The sequence below is a fragment of the Hyperoodon ampullatus genome (assembly GCF_949752795.1).
Source record: "Hyperoodon ampullatus genome assembly, chromosome: 14".
In the NCBI taxonomy this organism is placed as follows: domain Eukaryota; kingdom Metazoa; phylum Chordata; class Mammalia; order Artiodactyla; family Ziphiidae; genus Hyperoodon; species Hyperoodon ampullatus.
Window position 1 is genome coordinate 64691559 of NC_136927.1, and position 23585 is coordinate 64715143.

General features: G+C 42.5%; 1 protein-coding gene across 2 annotated transcripts in view; it reads right to left on the reverse strand.

Annotated features, from left to right (window-relative positions):
* GSS (glutathione synthetase) overlaps positions 1 to 15561 on the reverse strand; it is a gene marked incomplete at its 5' end in the record, with an annotated part of 31730 nt that extends 16169 nt beyond the window's left edge. Inside the window, 3 exons of one of the 2 annotated variants that reach the window (XM_079718405.1) lie at positions 120 to 265; positions 14570 to 14647; positions 15427 to 15555. In XM_079718405.1, the coding sequence (XP_079574531.1) occupies positions 120 to 265; positions 14570 to 14647; positions 15427 to 15555 (353 nt within the window). Of the gene's footprint in view, positions 1 to 119; positions 266 to 14569; positions 14648 to 15426 lie in introns of both variants that reach the window. The other variant, XM_079718406.1, reaches the window with a different exon arrangement.
* Between the last annotated feature and the right edge of the window lie 8024 nt (positions 15562 to 23585).

Below are 23585 nucleotides of genomic sequence, written 5' to 3' on the forward strand. Positions count from 1 at the left end.
GGAGTACCTGTCCCCCACCCCACCAAGTCACCTGCCCTGAGTAATAGCTCATGACTCCCCAGTCTTCCAAGCCCTTGGTTCTAGCACCTCACAGCCCCCGAAGCCCCACTGCCCTGTACCTGGAGAGAGTTTGCTCCAGAAAGGCAGCGTTCTGGCTGACAGCATCCACCAGCAGGTTGAAGTCCATTTGTACAGCATAGGCCTGCTCCAGCAGGGCACTCGGGACCAGTGAGGGGAAGAGTGTGAATGGGGCATAGCTCACCACCTGATCGAGGAGAGAGAGTGGGCGCGGTAGAACACCTGTGAATGGGCTGTCTTCCTGCAAACACAACCCCATGGAAAGTGTGCCCTGCATTGACTGAGAACACACAAACTACAGAATAGTGGTTACCTCTGGGAAGGGAGGGAGGAGAACAGGACGAGGAATGGGTATAAAGAGAACTTGCAGACTTTGTTTTTGGCCATTTTGCTTCTGATCTTTTTTTTTTTTAATGTAAAGAGATCAAATATTACAAAGTCTAGAAGACAAATAAACCAAAAAATTATTGAGCGCTGACTATGTGCTCAGCACTGTTTTAAATACTTCACATGGATTCATCATTTAACGCTATGAGAAAGATACTATTATTATCTATACCTAATAAATAGATAAGGGAACTAAGTCTCAGAGAGGTTAAGTAACATGTCCAAAATTATATAAAGCTAATAGGTGACACTGGGATTTGAACCATGAATGTTACTAAACAACAACCACCATACACACACACACACGCACACACACACACATAACTCTTAGCCAGTTCATATCCAAGCCCAGTCCCCTTGCCTTCTGGCTGGGGGGAAGGGAGAGTCCTGCAGGTAGGGCTGCAGCAGAAGTGGACTCTGGTCTCCAGAGAAGGAGCCTGGAGTAGTTTGCCCCCAGTATTGGAGATGGTGACCCAGGTTGCCAGGCCTGGAGTTCAGCTGCATTCTGAGTTCTCTGGACTTTGGCAGAGCCAGGAAACCCAAATACCATCTAGAATACTATTTTTAGAAGGGGATAATGCATTCTGAGATTTCCAACAACAAATGAACTAGAACTTGGGTAAGAGAAGGTAAGATGACTTTGTGACTTATATCATGACTTTGTGCTTATATCATGAAGCATTCCTGAGTCTAACCTCTGAGTTATATGCTTGTCATTATAATAGTATGAGTTAAGGGTGTTAGAACTTGGCATTCATATATTAATTTTTTTAATTATTATTTTGAATGGATAATACAAACACATGATATAAATTCAAAAAAGACACAAGGATACATAGTGAAAAGTACATCTCACTACCACCCTAGCCCCAACGACCCAGTTCTCCCCAGAGGCAAATGGTATACTAGTGTCTCACATATCCTTCTAGACTAATGTATATGTATACATACATATTTTCTCTCTTTTTTACACACACACAAGCATATAATACATACATTGTTCTGTCCTTATATTTCAGAGACATTTCCGAATACATTCAAATAGAGCACTCTCATTCTTTTTATTTTTTTAAACATCTTTATTGGAGTATAATTGCTTTACAACGGTGTGCTAGTTTCTGCTTTATAAAAAAGTGAATCAGCTATATATATACATATATCCCCATATCTCCTCCTTCTTGCCTCTCCCTCCCACCCTCCCTATCCCACCCCTCTAGGTGGTCACAAAGCACCGAGCTGATCTCCCTGTGCTATGTGGCTGCTTCCCACTAGCTACCTGTTTTACATTTGGTAGTGTATATATGTCCATGCCTCTCTCTCACTTCGTCCCAGCTTACCCTTCCCACTCCCTGTGTCCTCAAGTCCATTCTCTATGTCTGTGTCTTTATTCCTGTCCTGTCCCTAGGTTCTTCAGAACCTTTTTTTTTCTTAGATTCCATATATATGTGTTAGCATACGGTATTTGTTTCTCTCTTTTTGACTTACTTCACTCTGTGTGACAGACTCTAGGTCCATCCACCTCACTACAAATAACTCAATTTCATTTCTTTTTATGGCTGAGTAATATTCCATTGTATATATGTGCCACATCTTCTTTATCCATTCATCTGTTGATGGACACTTAGGTTGCTTTTTGAATTATGGTTTTCTCAGGGTATATGCCCAGTAGTGGGATTGATGGGTCATATGGTAGCTCTATTTTTAGTTTTTTAAGGAACCTCCATACTGTTCTCCACAGTGGCTGTATCAATTTACATTCCCACCAACAGTGCAAGCGGGTTCCCTTTTCTCCACACCCTCTCCAGCATTTATTGTTTGTAGATTTTTTGATGATGGCCATTCTGACAGGTGCAAGGTGATACCTCATTGTAGTTTTGATTTGCATTTCTCTAATGATTAGTGATGTTGAGCATCTTTTCATGTGTTTGATGGCAATCTGTATATCTTCTTTGGAGAAATGTCTATGTACGTCTTCAGCCCATTTTTGGATTGGGTTGTTTGTTTTTTTGATATTGAGCTGTATGAGCTGCTTGTAAATCTTGGAGATTAATCCTTTGTCAGTTGCTTCATTTGCAAATATTTTCTCCCATTCTGAGGGTTGTCTTTTGGTCTTGTTTATGGTTTCCTTTGCTGTGCAAAAGCTTTGAAGTGTCATTAGGTCCCATTTGTTTATCTTTGTTTTTATTTCCATTTCTCTAGGAGGTGGGTCCAAAAGGATCTTGCTGTGATTTATGTCATAGAGTATTCTGCCTATGTTTTCCTCTAAGAGTTTGATAGTTTCTGGCCTTACATTTAGGTCTTTAATCCATTTTGAGCTTATTTTTGTGTATGGTGTTAGGGAATGATCTAATCTCATACTTTTACATGTCCCTGTCCAGTTTTCCCACCACCACTTATTGAAGAGGCTGTCCTTTCTCCACTGTACATTCCTGCCTCCTTTGTCAAAGATAAGTTGACCATATGTGCGTGGGTTTATCTCTGGGCTTTCTATCCTGTTCCATTGATCTATCTTTCTGCTTTTGGGCCAGTACCACACTGTCTTGATTACTGTAGCTTTGTAGTATAGTCTGAAGTCAGGGAGCCTGATTCCTCCAGTTCCGTTTTTTGTTCTCAAGATTGCTTTGGCTATTCGGGGTCTTTTGTTTTCCCAAACAAATTTTGAAATTTTTTGTTCTAGTTCTGTGAAAAATGCCGGTGGTAGTTTGATAGGGATTGCATTGAATCTGTAGATTGCTTTGGGTAGTAGAGTCATTTTCACAATATTGATTCTTCCAATCCAGGAACATGGTATATCTCTCCATCTATTTGTATCATCTTTAATTTCTTTCATCAGTGTCTTATAATTTTCTGCATACAGGTCTTTTGTCTCCTTAGGTAGGTTTATTCCTAGATATTTTATTCTTTTTGTTGCAATGGTAAATGGGAGTGTTTTCTTGATTTCACTTTCAGATTTTTCATCATTAGTGTACAGGAATGCCAGAGATTTCTGTGCATTAATTTTGTATCCTGCTACTTTACCAAATTCATTGATTAGCTCTAGTAGTTTTCTGGTAGCATCTTTAGGATTCTCTATGTATAGTATCATGTCATCTGCAAACAGTGACAGCTTTACTTCTTCTTTTCCAATTTGGATTCCTTTTATTTCCTTTTCTTCTCTGATTGCTGTGGCTAAAACTTCCAAAACTAAGTTGAATAAGAGTGGTGAGAGTGGGCAGCCTTGTCTTGTTCCTGATCTTAGTGGAAATGGTTTCAGTTTTTCACCATTGAGGACTATGTTGGCTGTGGGTTTGTCATATATGGCCTTTATTATGTTGAGGAAAGTTCCCTCTATGCCTACTTTCTGCAGGGTTTTTATCATAAATGGGTGTTGAATTTTGTCGAAAGCTTTCTCTGCATCTATTGAGATGATCATATGGTTTTTCTCCTTCAATTTGTTAATATGGTGTATCACATTGATTGATTTGTGTATATTGAAGAATCCTTGCATCCCTGGGATAAATCTCACTTGATCATGGTTTATGATTCTTTTAATGTGTTGTTGGATTCTGTTTGCTAGTATTTTGTTGAGGATTTTTGCATCTATATTCATCAGAGATATTGGTCTGTAATTTTCTTTTTTGTAGTATCTTTGTCTGGCTTTGGTATCAGGGTGATGGTGACATCGTAGAATGAGTTTGGGGGTGTTCCTCCCTCTGCTATATTTTGGAAGAGTTTGAGAAGGATAGGTGTTAGATCTTCTCTAAATGTTTGATAGAATTAGCCTGTGAAGCCATCTGGTCCTGGGCTTTTGTTTTTTTGAAGATTTTTAATCACTGTCTCAACTTCAGTGCTTGTGATTGGTCTGTTTATATTTTCTATTTCTTCCTGGTTCAGTCTCAGAAGGTTGTGCTTCTCTAAGAATTTGTCCATTTCTTTGTGGTTGTCCATTTTATTGGCATATAGTTGCTTGTAGTAATCTCTCATGATCCTTTGTATTTCTGCAGTGTCAGTTGTTACTTCTCCTTTTTCATTTCTAATTCTATTGATTTGAGCCTTCTCCCTTTTTTTCTTGATGAGTCTGGCTAATGGCTTATCAATTTTGTTTATCTTCTCAAAGAACCAGCTTTTAGTTTTATTGACCTTTGCTATTGTTTTCTTTGTTTCTATTTCATTTATTTCTGATCTGATCTTTATGATTTCTTTCCTTCTGCTAACTTCGGGGTTTTTTTGTTCTTCTTTCTCTAATTGCTTTAGGTGTAAGGTTAGGTTGTTTATTTGAGATGTTTCTTATTCCTTGAGGTAGGATTGTATTGCTATAAACTTCCCTCTTAGAACTGCTTTTGCTGCATTCCATAGGTTTTGGGTCATCATGTTTTCATTGTCATTCGTTTCTAGGTATTTTTTGATTTCTTCTTGGATTTCTTCAGTGATCTCTTGGTTATTTAGTAGTGTGTTGTTTAGCTTCCATGTGTTTGTATTTTTTTACAGATTTTTTCCTGTAATTGATATCTAGTCTCATAGCATTGTGGTCGGAAAAGATACTTGATATGATTTCAATTTTCTTAAATTTACCAAGGCTTGATTTGTGACCCAAGATATGATCTATCCTGGAGGATTTCCCATGAGCACTTGAGAAGAAAGTGTATTCTGTTGTTTTTGGATGGAATGTCCTATAAATATCAATTAAGTCCATCTTGTTTAATGTATCACTTAAAGCTTGTGTTTCCCTATTTATTTTCATTTTGGATGATCTGTCCATTGGTGAAAGGGGGGTATTAAAGTCCCCTACTATGATTGTGGTACTGTTGATTTCCCCTCTTATGGCTGTTAGCATTTGCCTTAGGTATTGAGGTGCTCCTATGTTGGGTGCATACATATTTATAATTGCTATGTCTTCTTCCTGGATTGACCCCTTGATCATTATGTAGTGTCCTTCTTTGTCTCTTGTAATCATCTTTATTTTATTTTATTTTATTTATTTATTTATTTATTTTTTTGTGGTACGCGGGCCTCTCGCTGCTGTGGCCTCTCCAGTTGGGGAGCACAGGCTCCGGACGCACAGGCTCAGCGGCCATGGCTCACGGGCCCAGCCGCTCCACAGCATGTGGGATCCTCCCGGACCGGGGCACGAACCCGCGCCCCCTGCATCGGCAGGTGGACTCCCAACCACTGCGCCACCAGGGAAGCCCCTCATCTTTATTTTAAAGTCTATTTTGTCTGATATGAGAATTGCTACTGCAGCTTTCTTTTGATTTCCATTTGCATGGAATATCTTTTTCCATCCCCTCACTTTCAGTCTGTATGTGTCCCTAGGTCTGAAGTGGGCCTCTTGTAGACAGCATATATATGGGTCTTGTTTTTGTATCCATTCAGCCAGTCTGTGTCTTTTGGTTGGAGCATTTAATCCATTTATATTTAAGGTAATTATTGTTATGTATGTTCCTATTACCATTTTCTTAATTGTTTTGTGTTTGTTATTGTAGGTCTTTTCCTTCTCTTGTGTTTCCTGCCTAGAGAAGTTCCTTTAGCATTTGTTGTAAAGCTGGTTTGGTGGTGCTGAATTCTCCTAGCTTTTGTTTGTCTGTAAAGTTTTAATTTCTTCACTGAATCTGAATGAGATCCTTGCTGGGTAATCTTAGTTGTAGGTTTTCCCCTTTCATCACTTTAAATATGTCCTGCCACTCCCTTCTGGCTTGCAGAGTTTCTGCTGAAAGATCAGCTGTTAACCTTATGGAGATTCCCTTGTATGTTATTTGTTGTTTTTCCCTTGCTGCTCTTAATATTTTTTCTTTGTATTTAATTTTTGATAGTTTCATTAATATGTTTCTTGGCATGTTTCTCCTTGGATTTATCCTGTATGGGACTCTCTTGGCTTCCCAGACTTGACTGACTATTTCTTTTCCCATATTAGGGAAGTTTTCAACTCTAATCTGTTCAAATATTTTCTCAGTCCCTTACTTTTTCTCTTCTTCTTCTGGGACCCCTATAATTCGAATGTTAGTGTGTTTAAAGTTGTCCCAGAGGTCTCTGAGACTGTCCTCAATTCTTTTCATTCATTTTTCTTTATTCTGCTCTGTGGTAGTTATTTCCACTATTTCTTTTAAAATTTATTTATTTATTTATTTATTTTTGGCTGTGTTGGGTCTTCATTGCTTCGCGCAGGCTCTCTCCAGTTGCGGTGAGCGGGGGCTACTCTCTGTTGTGGTGCACAGGCTCAGTAGTAGTGGTGCATGGGCCCAGCTGCTCCGCAGCATGTGGGATCCTCCCGGACCAGGGCTCGAACCCGCATCCCCCGCATTGGCAGGTGGATTCCCAACCACTGCACCACCAGGGAAGTCCCTTTCCACTAGTTTATCTTCCAGGTCACTTATCCATTCTTCTGCCTCAGTTATTCTGGTATTGACTCCTTCTAGAGAATCCTTAATTTCATTTATTGTGTTGTTCATCATTGTTTGTTTGCTCTTTAGTTCTTCTAGGTCCTTGTTAAATGTTTCTTGTATTTTCTCCATTCTATTTCCAAGATTTTGGATCATCTTTACTATCATTACTCTGAATTCTTTTTCAGGTAGACTGCCTATTTCCTCTTCATTTGTTTGGTCTGGTGGGTTTTTACATTGCTCCTTCATCTGCTGTGTGTTTCTCTGTCTTCTCATTTTGCTTAACTTACTGTGTTTGGGGTCTGCTTTTTGCAGGCTGCAGGTTCGTAGTTCCTGTTGTTTTTGGTGTCTGCCCCTAGTGGCTAAGGTTGGTTCAATGGGTTGTGTAGGCTTCCTGGTGTAGGGGACTGGTGCCTGTGTTCTGGTGGATAAGGTTGGATCTTGTCTTTCTGATGGGCAGGACCATGTCCGGTGGTGTGTTTTGGGGTGTCTGTGACCTTACTATGATTTTAGGCAGCCTCTCTGCTAATGGGTGGGGTTGTGTTCCTGTCTTGCTAGTTGTTTGGCATAGGGTGTCCAGCACTGTAGCTTGTTGGTCATTGAGTGGAGCTGGGTCTTAGCATTGAGATGGAGAACTCTGGGAGAGCTTTCGCTGTTTGATATTATGTGGAGCCGGGAGGTCGCTGGTGGACAAATGTCCTGAACTCGGCTTTCCCACCTCAGAGGCACAGGCCTGACACCTGGCCGGAGTACCAAGACCCTGTCAGCCACATGGCTCAGAAGAAAAGGGAGAAAAAAGAAAGAAAGAGAAAATAAAATAACATAATATAAAGTTATTAAAATAAAAAAATTTTCAAAAAAAGGAAGAAAGGAGAGAGCAACTAAACCAAAAAACAAATCCACCAATGATAACAAGCGCTAAAAACTATACTAAGAAAAAAAAAATGAAAAAGAAAAACAGATAGACAGAACCCTAGGACAAACCCTAAAAGCAAAGCTATACAGACAAAATCACACAAAGAAGCATACACATACACACTCAGAGAAAGAGAAAAAGGAAAAAAATGTATCTTTTGGGAAGTCTGAGGTCTTCTGCCAGTGTTCAGTAGGTGTTCTGTGGGAGTTGTTCCACATGTAGGTGTATTTCTGATGTATTTGTGGGGAGGGAGGTGATCTCCACATCTTACTCCTCCGCCATCTTGAAGGTCTCTCTCATTCTTTTTAATGGCTGTATAGTATTCCATTCTTTGTATATACCATAATTTATTGAATCTAGCCTTCTATTATGAACATCAAGGTGGTTTCCTTTGTTTCCTCCATTACACCTCGATGTTTCAGTGAACATCCTAGAATATACATTCTAGGTATTTTGTGTCTGAGAAGGTTCATAAATTGTAAATTTCTTAAAGTAGAAATGTCAGGTAATTAATGTAAATCCAATTAAAATTTTCTAAATAATTCCCAAATTGCCATCCTCAGCATCAATTTAAGACAAAATTAAGGACGGGTGTTTGTGAGAGTAAGGTTTTTTTCAGCTTGAAGCCTTTAGGAGTTAGAGTGGGAAATATTGCACATATGTAAGGGGTGACTTAATACGCTGAGTGCATGTGTGACAACTGCAGGGGTATTTCCTTGGTTTTAAAGCTCAGAACTCTGACTCCTCCATCAAATCCCATGTGGCATGAAAAACTCCTGAAGAGTTTCTCTGTTAAGACTTCCTTCTGCCTCTGTCCACATGACTCATTATGACCACTTGGATTTGGGATCAATAGTATAGCACTGTTCTCTGCTGTCCATAGGCTAAAGGCTGAAACACAGTCTTTTCACTTTCGATAGACACACAGACATAGAGTCATATTCTTCTATTATAAGAAAAACTATAGCACATGCATGGCAATAAACACTCATCTTCACAGCCAGGAAAACAATACAACAGAGAGTGACAGAAGTAAGAACTCCCACCTTATCTAAAGGGGGCAGTCATAACTCCACTCTAGCCAATTGCTGCCATGAAGGAAAGTGAGCCAGGATTGCCAACTGACCTGATTTTTCAAGATAAGCTGGGTATCTAGAGTTTTCTTTTTTATTTCATGATTTTAAAAAATGTTGAATAAACAAAATAAGAAATGAAAGAGGAGAAATAACAACTGATACCACAGAGATATAAAAAATCATAAGAGAATACTATGAACAGTCATATGCCAACAAATTGGACAACCTAGGAGAAACAGACAAATTTCTTGAAATATACAGCCTGCCAAGACTGAATCAAGAAGAAACAACTTGAACAGAGCAATCACTAGAAGTGAAATTGAATTTGTAATAAAAATACTCCCAGCAAACAGAAGTCCAGGACTGGATGGCTTCGTAGGGAAATTCCACCAAACATATAAAGAAGAACAAATACCTATCCTTCTCAAACTATTCCAAAAAATTGAAGAGACGGGAGAACTCCCAAATTCATTCTACGAGCCCACCATTACACTGATACCAAAACCAGACAAAGACACTACAAATAAAGAAAATTACAGGCCAATATCTTTGATGAATATAGATGCAAAAATTCTCAACAAAATATTATCAAACTGGATCCAACAATACATAAAAAGGATCATACACTGTGATCAAGCTGGATTTATTCCAGGGTCACAGGGATGGTTCTACATTCACAAATCAATCAATGTGATACACTACATTAACAAAAGGAAGGATAAAAATCACATGACCATCTCAATAGACACAGAAAACACATTTCACAAAATTTAATATCCATTCATGATAAAAACTCATCAAAGTGGGTATACAGGGAACATACCTCAACGTAATAAAGGCCATTTATGACAGACCCACAGCCAACGTAATACTCAACAATGAAAAGCTGAAACCCTTCTTGCTAAATTCAGGAACAAGTATGCCCACTCACACTGTTTCTATTTAACCTAGTATTGGAAGTCCTACCCACAGCAATCAGACAAGAAAAATAAATAAAAGGTAACCAAATTGGAAGTGAAGAGGTAAAACTATCACTATTTGCAGATGACATGATACGCTATATGGAGAACACTAAAGTCTCCACCCCAAAACTATTAGAACTAATAAATGAATTCAGCAAGATAGCAGGATACAAGATTAATATACAGAAATCTGTTGTATTTCTACATACTAATAATGAAATATCAGAAAGAGAAAGTAAAAAACAATCCTGTTTAAAATCTCAAAAAAATAAAATCCCTAGCAATAAATTTAACCAAAAAGGTAAAAGACTTATACTCTAAAAACTATAAAAACATTGATGAAGGGAACTGAAGATGATTCAAAGAAATGGAAAGATAGCCCATCATCTTAGATTGGAAGAATTAATATTGTTAAAATGGCCATACTACCCAAAGCAACCTACAGATTTAATGCAATCCCTATCAAAACACCCATGACATTTTTCACAGGACTAGAACAAATAATCCTAAAATTTATACGGAACCATAAAAGACCCTGAAATGCAAAGCAATCCTGAGAAAAAAGAACAAAGCTGGAGGTATAACCCTCTCAGACTTCAGACTATACTACAAAGCTAGAGTAATCAGAACAGTGTGGTATTGGCACAAAAACAGACACATAGATCAATGGAACAGAATACAGAGCCCAGAAATAAACCCATGCACCTATGGTCAATTAATCTACCACAAAGGAAGCAGGAATATGCAATGAAGAAAAGACGGTCTCTTCAATAAGTGGTGCTGGGAAACTGGACAGCCAAATGTAAAACAATGAGATTAGAACATTCCCTCATACCATATTCAAAAATAAACTCAAAATGGTTTAAAAACCTAAATGTAAGACCTGAAACCATAAAATTCCTAGAAGAGAACACAGGTGGAACACTCTTTGACGTAATACAAAACGAAAAGACAACCTATGGAATGGTAGAAGATATTTGCAAATGATGCGACTGACATGGGGTTAATATCCAAAATATACAAACAGGTCATATAACTCAATATCAAAAAAACAAACAACCCAATCAAAAAACGGGCTGAAAACCTGAATAGACATTTCTTCAAAGAAGACATACAGATGGCTAACAGGCACATGAAAAGATGCTCAAGATCGCTAATTAGAGAAGTGCAAATCAAAACTACAATGAGATATCACTTCACACCTGTCAGAATGGCTATCATCAAAAAGACTATAAATAACAAATGTTGGAGAAGATGTGGAGAAAAGGGAACCCTCATACACTGTTGGTGGGAATGTAATTGTTTCAGCCAGTATAGAAAACAGTATGGAGGTTACTCAAAAAACTGAAAACAGAGCTACCATATGATCCAGCAATTCCATTCCTGGCTATATATCCAAAGAAAATGAAAACACTAATTCAGAAACATACACCCTAATGTTCACAGCAACACTATTTATAATAGCCAAGATATGGAAGTAACCTAAGTATCTATCAACAGATGAATGGATAAAGAAAACATGGTATATATATTCAATGGAATACTACTCAGCAATAAAAAAGGATGAAACTCTGCCATTTGCAACAAAGTGGAGGGGATTAGGCTTAGTGAAATAAGTCAGTATGATATCAGCATTCTGTATAATATCACTTATTTATAGAACCTAAAAAATAATACAAATGAATGTATATGCAAAACAGATTCACAGACATAGAAAACAAAGGGGTTTCTATATGTGGTTACCAAAGCGGGGAGGGACAAATTAGGGGTATGGGATTAACAGAAACAAACTACTATATATAAAATAGATAAGCAACAAGAATATACTGTATAGCACAGGTAATTATACCCATTCCCTTGTAATAACCTATAATGGAGTATAATCTGCAAAAATACTGAATCACTATGCTGTACACCTGAAACTAACACAATATTGTAAGTCAACTGTACTTCAAAAAAAAAAAATGTTGGCTCTGACTTTTTAAAGACAATCTGGTGAGAAAACTGTTAACAATGCTTGCCTCTGGGGAGGGAAAACCATTACTGGAGGAAGGACTTATTCTACACTGAATACCCTTTTGAATTTTGTACACTGGTCATGTATTTTAAAAAATAAATGAACTCTCTAAACACTGCAGGAGTCAACTATTTAATCTGCACGTGGTTGGTCTGTAGGCCTGATCTACAGGATAAAGTTCACACTCTTCTGCCCAGTACCCTAAGCCTCTTGGCTGTCTGACTTTGGCCTGACTCTTTCCCCACTATATCCACTTATGTCCCCTGCATTCAGCTGCATTCTCTTGAACATGTTTTGCCTTTTCCTTCTTTGGGGCTTCTGCTATGCTGTTCCTTTCTGTGATTTGTCTTTTAAGATATAGTTCAAATACTACTAATGAATTGATCCTTCTTCCAGGTGTCCTATACAGTATCCTGGGAGAGGCAGTAAAAAATGTAATTTCAGAGCATGGACTCAGGAGGCAAACTCCTCGGATTTGAATTCTGGCTCTGCCAATTATACCACCATTTAAACGACCTCTGGGAAGTTACTTAAATTCTCTGGGCCTTGGCTTCCTCATCTCTGCTGTGGTGAGGATTAAATGAGTTAGAGATTCCAAAATGTTTAGAATAGTGCCTGGCAGGTAGTAAATACTCAATAAATGATAGCTAATATTGTGTAGCAGGTGGCCTATATTTCTTCATAGAACTGACATTATTATTATTATTATTTTTTTTTTTTGGCGGTACGTGGGCCTCTCACTGTTGTGGCCTCTCCGTTGCGGAGCACAGGCTCCAGATGAGCAGGCTCAGCAGCCATGACTCATGGGCCTAGCCGCTCCACGGCATGTGGGATCTTCCCGGACCGGGGCACGAACCCATGTCCCCTGCATTGTCAGGCGGACTCTCAACCAATGCGCCACCAGGGAAGCCCTAATGCGCCACCAGGGAAGCCCTATTTTTTAAAGACTTTTTTTGATGTGGACCATTTTTTTTTTTTTTTTTTTTTTGGTACGCGGGCCTCTCACTGCTGTGGCCCCTCCCGCCGCGGAGCACAGGCTCCGGACACACAGGCTCAGCGGTGATGGCTCATGGGCCCAGCTGCTGCCTGGCATGTGGGATCCTCCTGGACCGGGGCATGAACCCGTGTCCCCTGAATCGGCAGGCGGACTCTCAACCACTGTGCCACCAGGGAAGCCCCTGATGTGGACTTTTTTTTTTTTTTTTTTTTTTTTGATGTGGACCATTTTTAAAGTCTTCATTGAATTTGTTACAATATTGCTTCTGTTTTATGTTTTGGTTTTTTGGCCATGAGGCATGTGGTATCTTAGCTCCCCGACCAGGGATCGAACCCATACCCCCTACACTGGAAAGTGAAGTGTTAACCAGTGGACCACCATGGAAGTCTCCAGAACTGACATTATTTAATTTTGACTTGTGGTACATTCTCCAACTAGACCATGAGCTCCAGAGGTCAGAACCTCTGGCTGACTCACCTGTGTCTTCAGTGCCTAGAATGGCTGGGCATAGAACAGGCACCTGGTAAAGATTTGGGATGAAATCCCCCACACATACATACACATACACACATTTCCTGTCTTTTTTCTCTGGACTGGAAATCTCACTGAGGACTGTGCCTTTTCTAGGCTCCACTGACTTCCAGAAGGACCAGCTGTTTGACCTGCACACAATACCTATTGATTAACAGAAGAAATAAAATCTCGGAGTGGAAGGTGCTTCATCATGGGTTCACACAAGAAGTTCACAAAATCTGAAGTTCACAAACCATGCAATTATATTCCCAAAGCCAGAGGCAGACTTTTTATAATATCAGCCTACCTTAGGTGACAGCCATTCTCATTCACTTGGCCCTCAGTAAACAGTTATTAAATTTGGACTCTCTATCAGGCCCTTAACTAGGTTCTGGGCACACAGAGACAAAAGAGTACGTGGCTTGCTAAAAAAAGTATGTGGCTTTGGACTTCCCTGGTGGCGCAGTGGTTAAGAATCCACCTGCCAATGCAGGGGACACGGGTTCGAGCCCTGGTCCAGGAGGATCCCACATCCCACATGCCACAGAGCAACTAAGCCCGTGCACTACAACTACCGAGCCTGTGCTCTAGAGCCCACGAGCCACAACTACTGAGCCCATGTATCACAACTACTGAAGCCCACGCGCCTAAAGCCCATGCTCCACAACAAGAGAAGCCACCACAATGAGAAGCCCATGTGCCACAACGAAGAGTAGCCCCCGCTCACAGCAACTAGAGAAAGCCTGCATGCAGCAACGAAGACCCAAAGCAAAGCAGCCATAAATAAATAAATTTATAAATTTGTTTAAAAAAAGTATGTGGCTTAGTTACTAATGTGGATAATCATAAGGTATATGTTAAGGCTAGAAGAGCTTGTCTAATATGCTTCTTTGTGTAAAAAATGGGGAAAAGGAATATATACGTATTTTCTTGTTATGAGTAAACTAACTAAAAAAATAAACAAGAATACTAAAACACGGGATGCCTTCAGGGAGGGAGAACTGAGTGGCTAGGGAATGTGGAAGGAAGGGTTAAACTGTAAACTCTTATACCCTTTGAATTTTGAAGACTGAAAATGTCTTACTTAGTCACAAAATTTAAAGTTTTTCTTTTTTAAAGGATGAGATTTTTTAAAGATGTGGTTTAGACTAAGCAGTTCTACTTTTATGTATCAACCCTAGAGAAACACTCATACAGGTGCCCAAACAGGCATGTACGTGGACGTTCCCTGTAGGGCTATTTGTAGTCATAAAACATTAGAAATCACCAGAATAGCCATCAGTAGAGGAAAGCTAAACTGTGATCCATTCACACTTGAAATCCTATGCATCAGAATGAAGCTGACCTTTACGGCGGGAGTTGGAAAGAGTTCAAGACAGACTGTTAAATGAAAAGAAAACAAAAGTATATCACAGCATAATATATATTATCCAATTTGTCTTTTAAAAACTATATACAGTTGACCCTTAAACAACATGGGTTTGAACTGCACAAGTCCACTTATACGCAGATTTTTGTCAATAGTGGATGCTACAGTACTACGCAGTCTGAGGTTGGTTGAATCCATGGATGCTGAACCTCTGATACAGAGGAACCGCATATATGGAGGGCCGACTATAAGTTATATGCAGATTTTCAACTGTGCAGAAGGCTGGCACCCCTAACCACAGCACTGTTTAAGGGTCAACTGTATTTCTTTATATACATAGATATGTATGTAAATGCACAGAGAAAGACCTGGAAGGATATACCACAAACTAATTACAGGGAAGGCAGTGTGACTAGGGGGCCTTAAAAAATAACAGTTTACTGGGCAAGGTGCTTCACATGAATTACCTTCTAATTCTCTTACCAACTCCATGAGGTAGGCCCCATTATTATTCCTTTTTATATTTGAAGAAACTGTAGCTGAGAGAGGCTATGTAACTTGCCTAAGTCACACTTCAAGCCCCAGACTTAAATTTGACTACTCTAGCATGGTGCTTTTTAACTTTACATACTTCTAGAGATCAATTTTAGTTATTGAAAAAAAAGATAATCCAAAGGAGCTGCCTCCAGCCTGGCAGGGGCCTAGTAGGATTCAAGCAGTGTGGTCAGTGCTGTGAGGAGGGGTCAGGGGCTTACATCCGAGGAGCTGGGCTCTTGTGAGGTCCTCAGCAACACTCCCTCCGCCAGGGCCCGGTCCACAGCCTGCCTTGCTAGCTCCTCCAGCTGCTGTTCATCCTGCAAGAGGCTCCCCCAGCCGGTGGCCATCCCGACCTGCAACAGAAGGAGAGAGAAGGGCTGACAGATGGCCTGGGGCTCAGCAACTGGCAGTGTGGTACAGGGGAGTGAACACTGGCTGGCAGTTCTTTACAATTTCCATGAGCACAAAATGGAAAGCTTGACAAAGCATTTCCATTGACACTCTTTCTTTTGAGTCCTAATCCAATGACAGCCTTATTCTCACAGTAAGGAAGCGGAGGCTCAGAGAGATGAAATGACTTGCCCAAGGTAATGACTAGTAAAAGCTGGATTTGAACTCGGGTCTCTGGACTCCCAGCCCAATGTTTTCCATTGGAGAAAGGGGCACTAATAACATATGTGATCGTGGCAAGTTCTTTCTCCTCCCAGAGCTGCAGTTTCTCTACCTGCGAAACAAGGGGTCTGGGGTAGACCATGGTTTCCAAACCGGCTGAATATTCTGGAGAGCTTGGAAAATAATACAGATTCCTGGGCCCTACTAGAGATTCTGATTCAAGAGGTCTGAGAGGAGGGAAGGGCTGAAGCTCTGTTTTTTTTTTGTTTTTTTTTTGCGGTACATGGGCCTCTCACTGCTGTGGCCTCTCCCATTGCGGAGCGCAGGCTCCGGACGCGCAGGCCCAGCGGCCACGGCTCACGGGCCCAGCCGCTCCGCGGCATGTGGGATCTTCCCAGACCGGGGCACGAACCCGCGTCCCCCGCATCGGCAGGCGGACTCTCAACCACTGCACCACCAGGGAAGCCCGAAGCTCTGTATTTTTAATAAATTTTCCTGGGACGGGAACTGCTGCAATATATTATTAATTTCCTTTCTAGCTCCAACAACCCATGTCGGCAGGTTTCAAATAAATTATGTGGGAGTGGGGGAAAGGAGCTCTTTGTGGAATACTATTAAATGCAAATAAGGTGAACTCCTTCCTCATACTAACCAGAGGCAAACTCACTAGCAGGAAATGATTACATTACTTGTATGGACATCTATCATCATAGAACCAAAAGACAGAAAATATTCTTGAGAAATCATATTAGCAGGATAGAAATCATTGAAACCCAAGTGCCCAATGTAATAGGAGGAGTCCAACTGGCTGTCAGAGACACACAGGGTGAACCAGCTCACACTTTGACACTCACTGATTTTGCAGCAGGCCCCAGGGGTGTAAGAAAATCTGGATAAAAATCTGGAAACACCAGTCATTAGAACATGGCTGCCCAGCTCAGTGGTCCCAGGAAGAGAGCTGGAGAATGACAAGTAACCTCCATCACATTCAGCTCCATCCCCCACTCCCCATGACAGAACTGGTGCTAGACCAATAATGATAGTCTGTCGGCCTCAGCACAATGTTTTGAAAGAATGAGCATGTGATTTCAAGAGGGTCCTGACAACAACCCTGTCAGGTGAGACACAGATAAGGGCATACGTATAGTAGAGAACAAAGCTCTGAGGTCAGTCAGACCTGGGTTTGAATCCATAATAATTACTTCCTTTATAAATAAGGTCACCATGTGGATTAAATGAAAAAAAAACCTGTGTGTAGTTCCTTAGCAGTGTTTGAAGCTCTATACATGGGAGCTTCTTTTTTGGCTGTACCTAAGTTACAGGTAGAAGACTTGTCAGAAGTCAACCAGCAGCCTGGTGGCAGAGCCAAGACTAGAACCTGTGACTCTGACATTAGAGCAATGGAACCCTCCATTGGCCCCCATCTCTTCACAACTCTGGGATTCTATCATCTCCGCCTGCTGTTGGGTTTTTGTTTAGCTGGCACAAACACTGATTGGCGTCTAATGCCAGGACCCTGACTGAGGATGCAAAGAAAGATAAGACAAAAATAATTACTATGAGAAGTGATAATTGGGCCCTTTGTTTTTCTCATTCTACAGTCTCAATCCTTCTTGTGGCTTTATTTCTGTTTTGCTGATGACACTGGAATCTATAACTTCACTGCAGTGCTTTTCCTGACCTTCAACGGAGAATATCCAACTGCTTACTGAGCGTCTCCATAGAACCAGAATAGAATGTGTTGTTGTCTCCCCATAAATCTGCTCCTACTCTTGATGAACCCGACCCAGGCACCCAAGCCTTGTACATACGTCTTTCCTACACCCCATTCTCCCCAAATCCTGTGGATTCTATCTCAGTATACAGTACTCTGAATTCCTTGATTTCTCTCCACCTTCACCGTTAGGAGGCGTGGTTCCGCCTACCACCATCTCTTCCCTAGGCACGAAACAGATTCGGAGTGATGTATCTTCAGGGCACACCAGCTAGTCTCCCGCTTCCAGGCCTTGGCATTTGCTGTCGTCTCTCTTTGGGACAATCCCCACCGCTCACGACTTAGTTTCAGAAGCCGTCCCTGTTCCCCGCCCAGGGCTTCTTTCTACGACCCATTTATTTTCCCTGTATCATTGGGAATAGTGTTTCTTGATCACTTCTCTAGCTCCAGCGCCTACTACTATATTCAATGAATGTTAAATGAAAGAATGATGAATGAATGACATACTGGAGCCAGATCACCAAAAGCCTTAACACTCCCACAAGAAAACCCCGGTCGGACTTAAAAGCCAAGGGCGAGGCCAATGCCTGCGTGAGGCCCCGGGGCAACAACACGGTCTCCTGCCCAGGCCTGCCCCACCTCACAGCCCGCTCGCTCCCACCAGAGGCAAAGTTTGGTTCTAATCGCTTCCACTTTTGTTGTTTAAAAAAAACAAACTCCGGCTCTAGTCTCACCGGCACCGAGTGCCCGACACCAGCACAATGTGGAGTCAGGAGATCTAGGAAGTCTGCAATCAAGACGCACCAGCCCCACCCCCTCACTGGACACCAGCTTCTAGGTCCCTGCCATGGGTATGAGCTGCGACATCTCCTGGTCTCCGGGGCTCCAATCTCTGACAGACCCCTCCCTCATGGCCTTCCTCCCGAAGAAACGTGACCCTTGCCGGCCGCCGTTGCCGTGCCCCAACCTACTCATTCGTCGTCCTGCCGCTCTCCGTACTCAGGCGCCCTCGCGCCTTTACCGGAGCTTCAGGGGGCGGGGCTTCTATGTGATCCAACGCGCTTGCGCGCCCCACCCCCCTTCCCGGGCAGGGCTTAAAGAGCCCCGGAGCTGGACGGTGGCTGGGAAGGGGCGGTCCGTGTGAGGGCAGCCTTGGAACAGCACCTTGGGAAGGAAGGGACGAGTCGTGTTGGGTCAGCCGGGAGCTACGGATTTGCAAAGCTAAAGCTCGTAGGGCGTCAGAACTGCTGACTTCCGACGCAAGATGGGGAAACTGATACTCAGAATGGGACAGTCACTACCTTGGGGACACACAGTTGGTGGTAGTGGGTGTGGTAATAGAGGCCCAGAGACAGAGACAGAGCCCAGCGCAGGGTCCCATAACACGTTAAAGGCTGAGCCAGTGTTGGAACCCAGCTGGGTCCCAGAAAGGAACACCCGATTTCTCCAACCCTGGGACAGCTGCAGGAAAAGACTTAATGGCAAAAGGAAAGTAATTTCATTTTTCCAGCAGTTTTAAAGTTAGGGACGTTTGAGGGTGATCCAGTGTTTCACAAAATGTCCAATATCACTTGCATCAGGATCTGGTGCAATTTTTTTTTAATGCAGATTTTTTTTATCCCTACCTCCATCTCACCCCTTGGCAGCTCCCCAGTTCTTTAAGTGTTCCTTCTTTCTGGATTGTGATAGGATTCTTCTCAGTCTGAAGCACCTGATATGAATTTTAATTAAACTGAATTTATCAGTCTGGGCTCTGGGGAATTAACCATGAATAAGACAGAGCCCCGGCGTTCACATCTGATTAAAAAGGTAGACAGGTAAACAGTGTTTTTCTGGGGAAGTAGGGAAGGCTTTTGGGGTCTTGAAGGACAGGTAAGCATGTGTAAACAGTGAAGGAAGTAGGGGTGGAGGTTAGAGGCAGGAAAGGGGTTTGGTGTAGATACTGAGGAGGGTCTGGGGGTTGGAGCAGGCTTTTAGGAGCTCAGTCTTTGGGAGGGGGCCTTGGATGCTAGGTTAAGAAGTTTAACATTTGTCCAATGAGTTGTCTAAGGATATTAAGGAAGAGGGAGACATGGTGTGTTAGGTGCTGGTTACAGCATGGCAAATGGTTTGTAAGTGGGGAGACCAAGGCCAGAGAGAGATCTCAGAGGTAGTTAAGGTGTGAGATGATGAGGCGGGGCCGAGCAGATGGAGAGAAGGGGACAGATTAAAGAGATATTTAGGAGAGAGAACTCCGACTGATTATAAATCAGCGGCCCAATCCAGGGTACAGGATGTTTCCAACTCCTTAAATAAAGTATGTGGGACTTCCCTGGTGGTCCAGTGGGTAAGACTGCATGCTGCCAATGCAGGCGAACCGGGCTGGATCCCTGGTCGGGGAACTAGATCTTCCTGCATGCATGCCTCAACTAAGAAGCCCACATGCCACAACTAAGAAGCCCACATGCCACAGTGAAGATCCCACTGGGCTAACAGGGAACAAAGGAAGCTATTTCTAGGGCAGCATGAAATTAAAAATAAAAAATCATGACCCAGGGTTCTCTGTGCAGGTTCTCCTCTTCCAAGATGGGTGCCAAATGATGTGTATCATGTGCCTATTTGTGAGGTTTGGGGAGGATCCCAGACCTTAACACCCCTTTGGTTGTGTCCTCTCACATTGTGGCAGGTAAGGTATTTTCATTCCCATTTTGTAGATGTGGCAGTTGAGCCTCAGAAGTTATGTGACTTGTTCAAGGGGATCCAGTTTGTGGTGGGACTGGAAGTGAGGGGCTCTTGGCCAAAGATGTTTCCAGCAAGGCTTTGCCTTTCTTGCTCCCTCTGCCCAGATGCTTTTCCTCTAAATCTTGGCATAAGTGGCTCCTTCTTGTCATTCAGATGTTTCCTTCTCAGATGACATCCCCACCTGATCAGCCTGTATCACATTTTCCTGTGTATTTTCTACATAGCACTTATTAGTATGTGAAATTATTAATTTTATGTGTTTCCCTCCACTAGAATGTGAGCTCCATGAAAACAGGGGCAATATCTGTCTTGGTCACCACTTTACCCCCAGCACCTGGAATAGTAGATACTCAATAATATTTGCCGACTGATGGAAATAAGCTGGGGAGGGAGGAAGGGAAGGAAACCAACATTAAGTGAAAGCTTGGGATGTTTCAGGTGCTTCTCATAAACTATCTCATTTGATCCCCTCACAGCCTTTCCAGGTGGGTACTGTATCTCCATTGGGTGATAAGAAAACATGGGAAGTGAGGTCAAGTCAGTCGTTTGTTACTTTTGAGGCCATAGGCTCCTTTGAGAATCTCCATTAGACACAAACTTTTAGCAGACCATGTGGGGGAATTCAGAGACCTCTTCAGGCCTACTCAGGGATCCAAGATCAAGGAACCCAGGATTAGGGAACTTGCCCGAGGTCTTTCTGGCCTCAAGCCTTTGCTGGTTCCTCCCTCCATGGCAAGGATAGATTCCCTTTAGTGGACATCAAGGAAGCTGCTGAAGATTTTGGAGCAGAGCGAGTGTATGATGTCTTGAGGCTTTGATGTCTCTGACCTGAGTTCAAATTCTGACTCCACAAACTATCAGTGTGACTATGGGCAAGACTTCTCACCTCTCTGAATCCCACTTCCCTCACTTTCAAAATGGAATCTGTTTTTCGGTTTTTTTCTAACAATAACTAATCTTGATTTGATCTGCTCGTTAAGTGGCGGGTGCTTGGCTGCTGGCTTTACGGTTGTTATCTCACTTTCACCACAAACCTATGAGGTGAGTACTGTTATCATGTCCATTTTACAGCTGGGGACTGGAGGCTTGAAGAAATGCCCTGACTTGCCGAAGATCATGCAGCTTTACACTCTTAGCCATTGTGCACCTACACACGTACCTTGGGATGTGCCACAAGCTCAGGCTTCCCAAAGCTGACTTCTGAATCCATTGCAAACTCTGTTGGGTTTGTGGGAACATTTGAGTCTAAATTAGTTTAAGAAAAAGGCAAGGAGGGCTGCACTGCAGTGTGAGTGGAGGCCAATCTCTTTGTATGTTGCCTTTCCCCCTGTAAGGGCCTCTGGCCAAGCCTAGACTGGGCCTCTTGACTGGGACATCTGTGTTGTCCCAGGGTCTGCATTGCACGGAGGTCTGCATTTGTGCACGTGGCTGCTGTCTCTTTTTAGCAATGACATCACTCTGCCTGGAATTATGAGGCTGTCTCCACACCTGGCTGGGGCCACTTCTTGGCCGTTCAGAGTGGAATTCCTGTGTCTTCCAGCCCCTACCTACCACAGGCCTGGCCGAGCCATGCTGCTCAGGAAATGCCTTTGGAATCAAAGGGAGGACTCGTCCATGTGTTGAGGATTTACTGTGTGCCAGGCCTATCCCGGACACTTTACATGTGTTATCTCATTTACACGTCCCAGTAATCCTGGGAGGGAGAAGTTACTGTCTCTATTTTACTGAGAAGAAACAGACTCAGTTGGGCTTTGCCTTAGGCCCACTTCGGGTGATTGATGGCACCAGCACTGACTCTAGGGCCTGTGTGCTCATCGTGCATGATGAATTCTTGAGGCTGTGGGCTGATAAAGGGGAGACATTCCTCAGCACCCAGGATCCTCAGAGACTTTCTATCAACAAGCTTCTAGTCCAGCTCTCATTTCATCCATGAGGAAACAGGAACCCAGAAAGGAGCGATGACTTACTTATAGCCCCTCTTTTCTGCTTACTACTTATCCGTTGGTTTAAAAAAAAAAATTATTTATTTATTTATTTATTGGCTGCATTGGGTCTTAGTTGCGGCACACAGGATCTTTCATTGCGGCCCTCGGGCTCTTCGTTGTGGTGCATGGGCTTCTTTCTAGTTGTGGCTTGGGAGCTCCAGAGCGTGTGGGCTCTCTAGTTGTGGTGCACGGGCTCTCTAGTTGTGGCTTGCGGGCTCCAGAGGGCATGGGCTCTGTAGTTGTGGCACGTCGGCTCAGTATTTGCAGCGCGAGGGCTTAGTTGCTCTGTGGCATGTGGGATCTTAGTTCCCTAACCAGGGATCGAACTGGCAACCCCTGCATTGCAAGACAGATTCTTTTTTTTTTAATTTTTTTTATTTTTGGCTGTGTTGGGTCTTCGTTGCGGTGCACGGGCTTCTCATTGTGGTGTCTTCTCTTGTTGTGGAGCACGGGCTCTAGGCACATGGGCTTCAGTAGTTGTGACACATGGGCTCAGTAGTTGTGGCTCACGGGCTCTAGAGCACAGGCTCAGTAGTTGTGGCTCACGGGCTTGGTTGCTCCGCGGCATGTGGGATCCTCCCGGACCAGGGCTCAAACCCGTGTCCCCTGCATTGGCAGGCAGATTCTTAACCACTGTGCCACCAGGGAAACCCTCAAGACAGATTCTTAACCACTGGACCACCAGGGAAGTCCCACTACTTATCTTTATCGACTTCCTTTTGGGCAGGGTGAGATCCAATTTTACTCACCATTATACCACCCAGGTAGCCCAGTGCCTGGTCCTACTTGACACTCAGTAAATGCTTTTAAATTTTATTTATTATAAAAACATCGAGAAAAGTATAAAGGTTAGTATAACAGACACCCATATACCCACCACCCCGCTTGCGAAATAAAAACTGCTAATATAGCTGAAGGCCCCCGGTGTGCCCCTCTACAACCGCACCTCCCCAACCCCTAGCGAAGTTAAGAGTCTCCTGAATTTGGTGTTTATTATTCTATGCCATTTTTAATTCATATATCATAAAATTCAACCTGCTTAAGTGTACAATTTAGTGGCTTTTAGTGTGTTCACAGGATTGCGCAACCATCACCACTATCTAATTCTAGAACATTTTCACCCCCAAAAGGAATCCCATACTCATTATCAGTCACTCCCCCATTCCTCCCTGTCTCCAGCCCCGGCAATCACTAATCTGCTTTCTGTCTCTATGGATTTGCCTATTCTGGACATTTACTATAAATGGAATCCTGTATGTGGTCTTTTGTGTCTGGCTTCTTTCACTTACCATAATGTTTTCAAGGTTCATCCATGTTGTAGTATGAATCAATATTTCATTCCTTT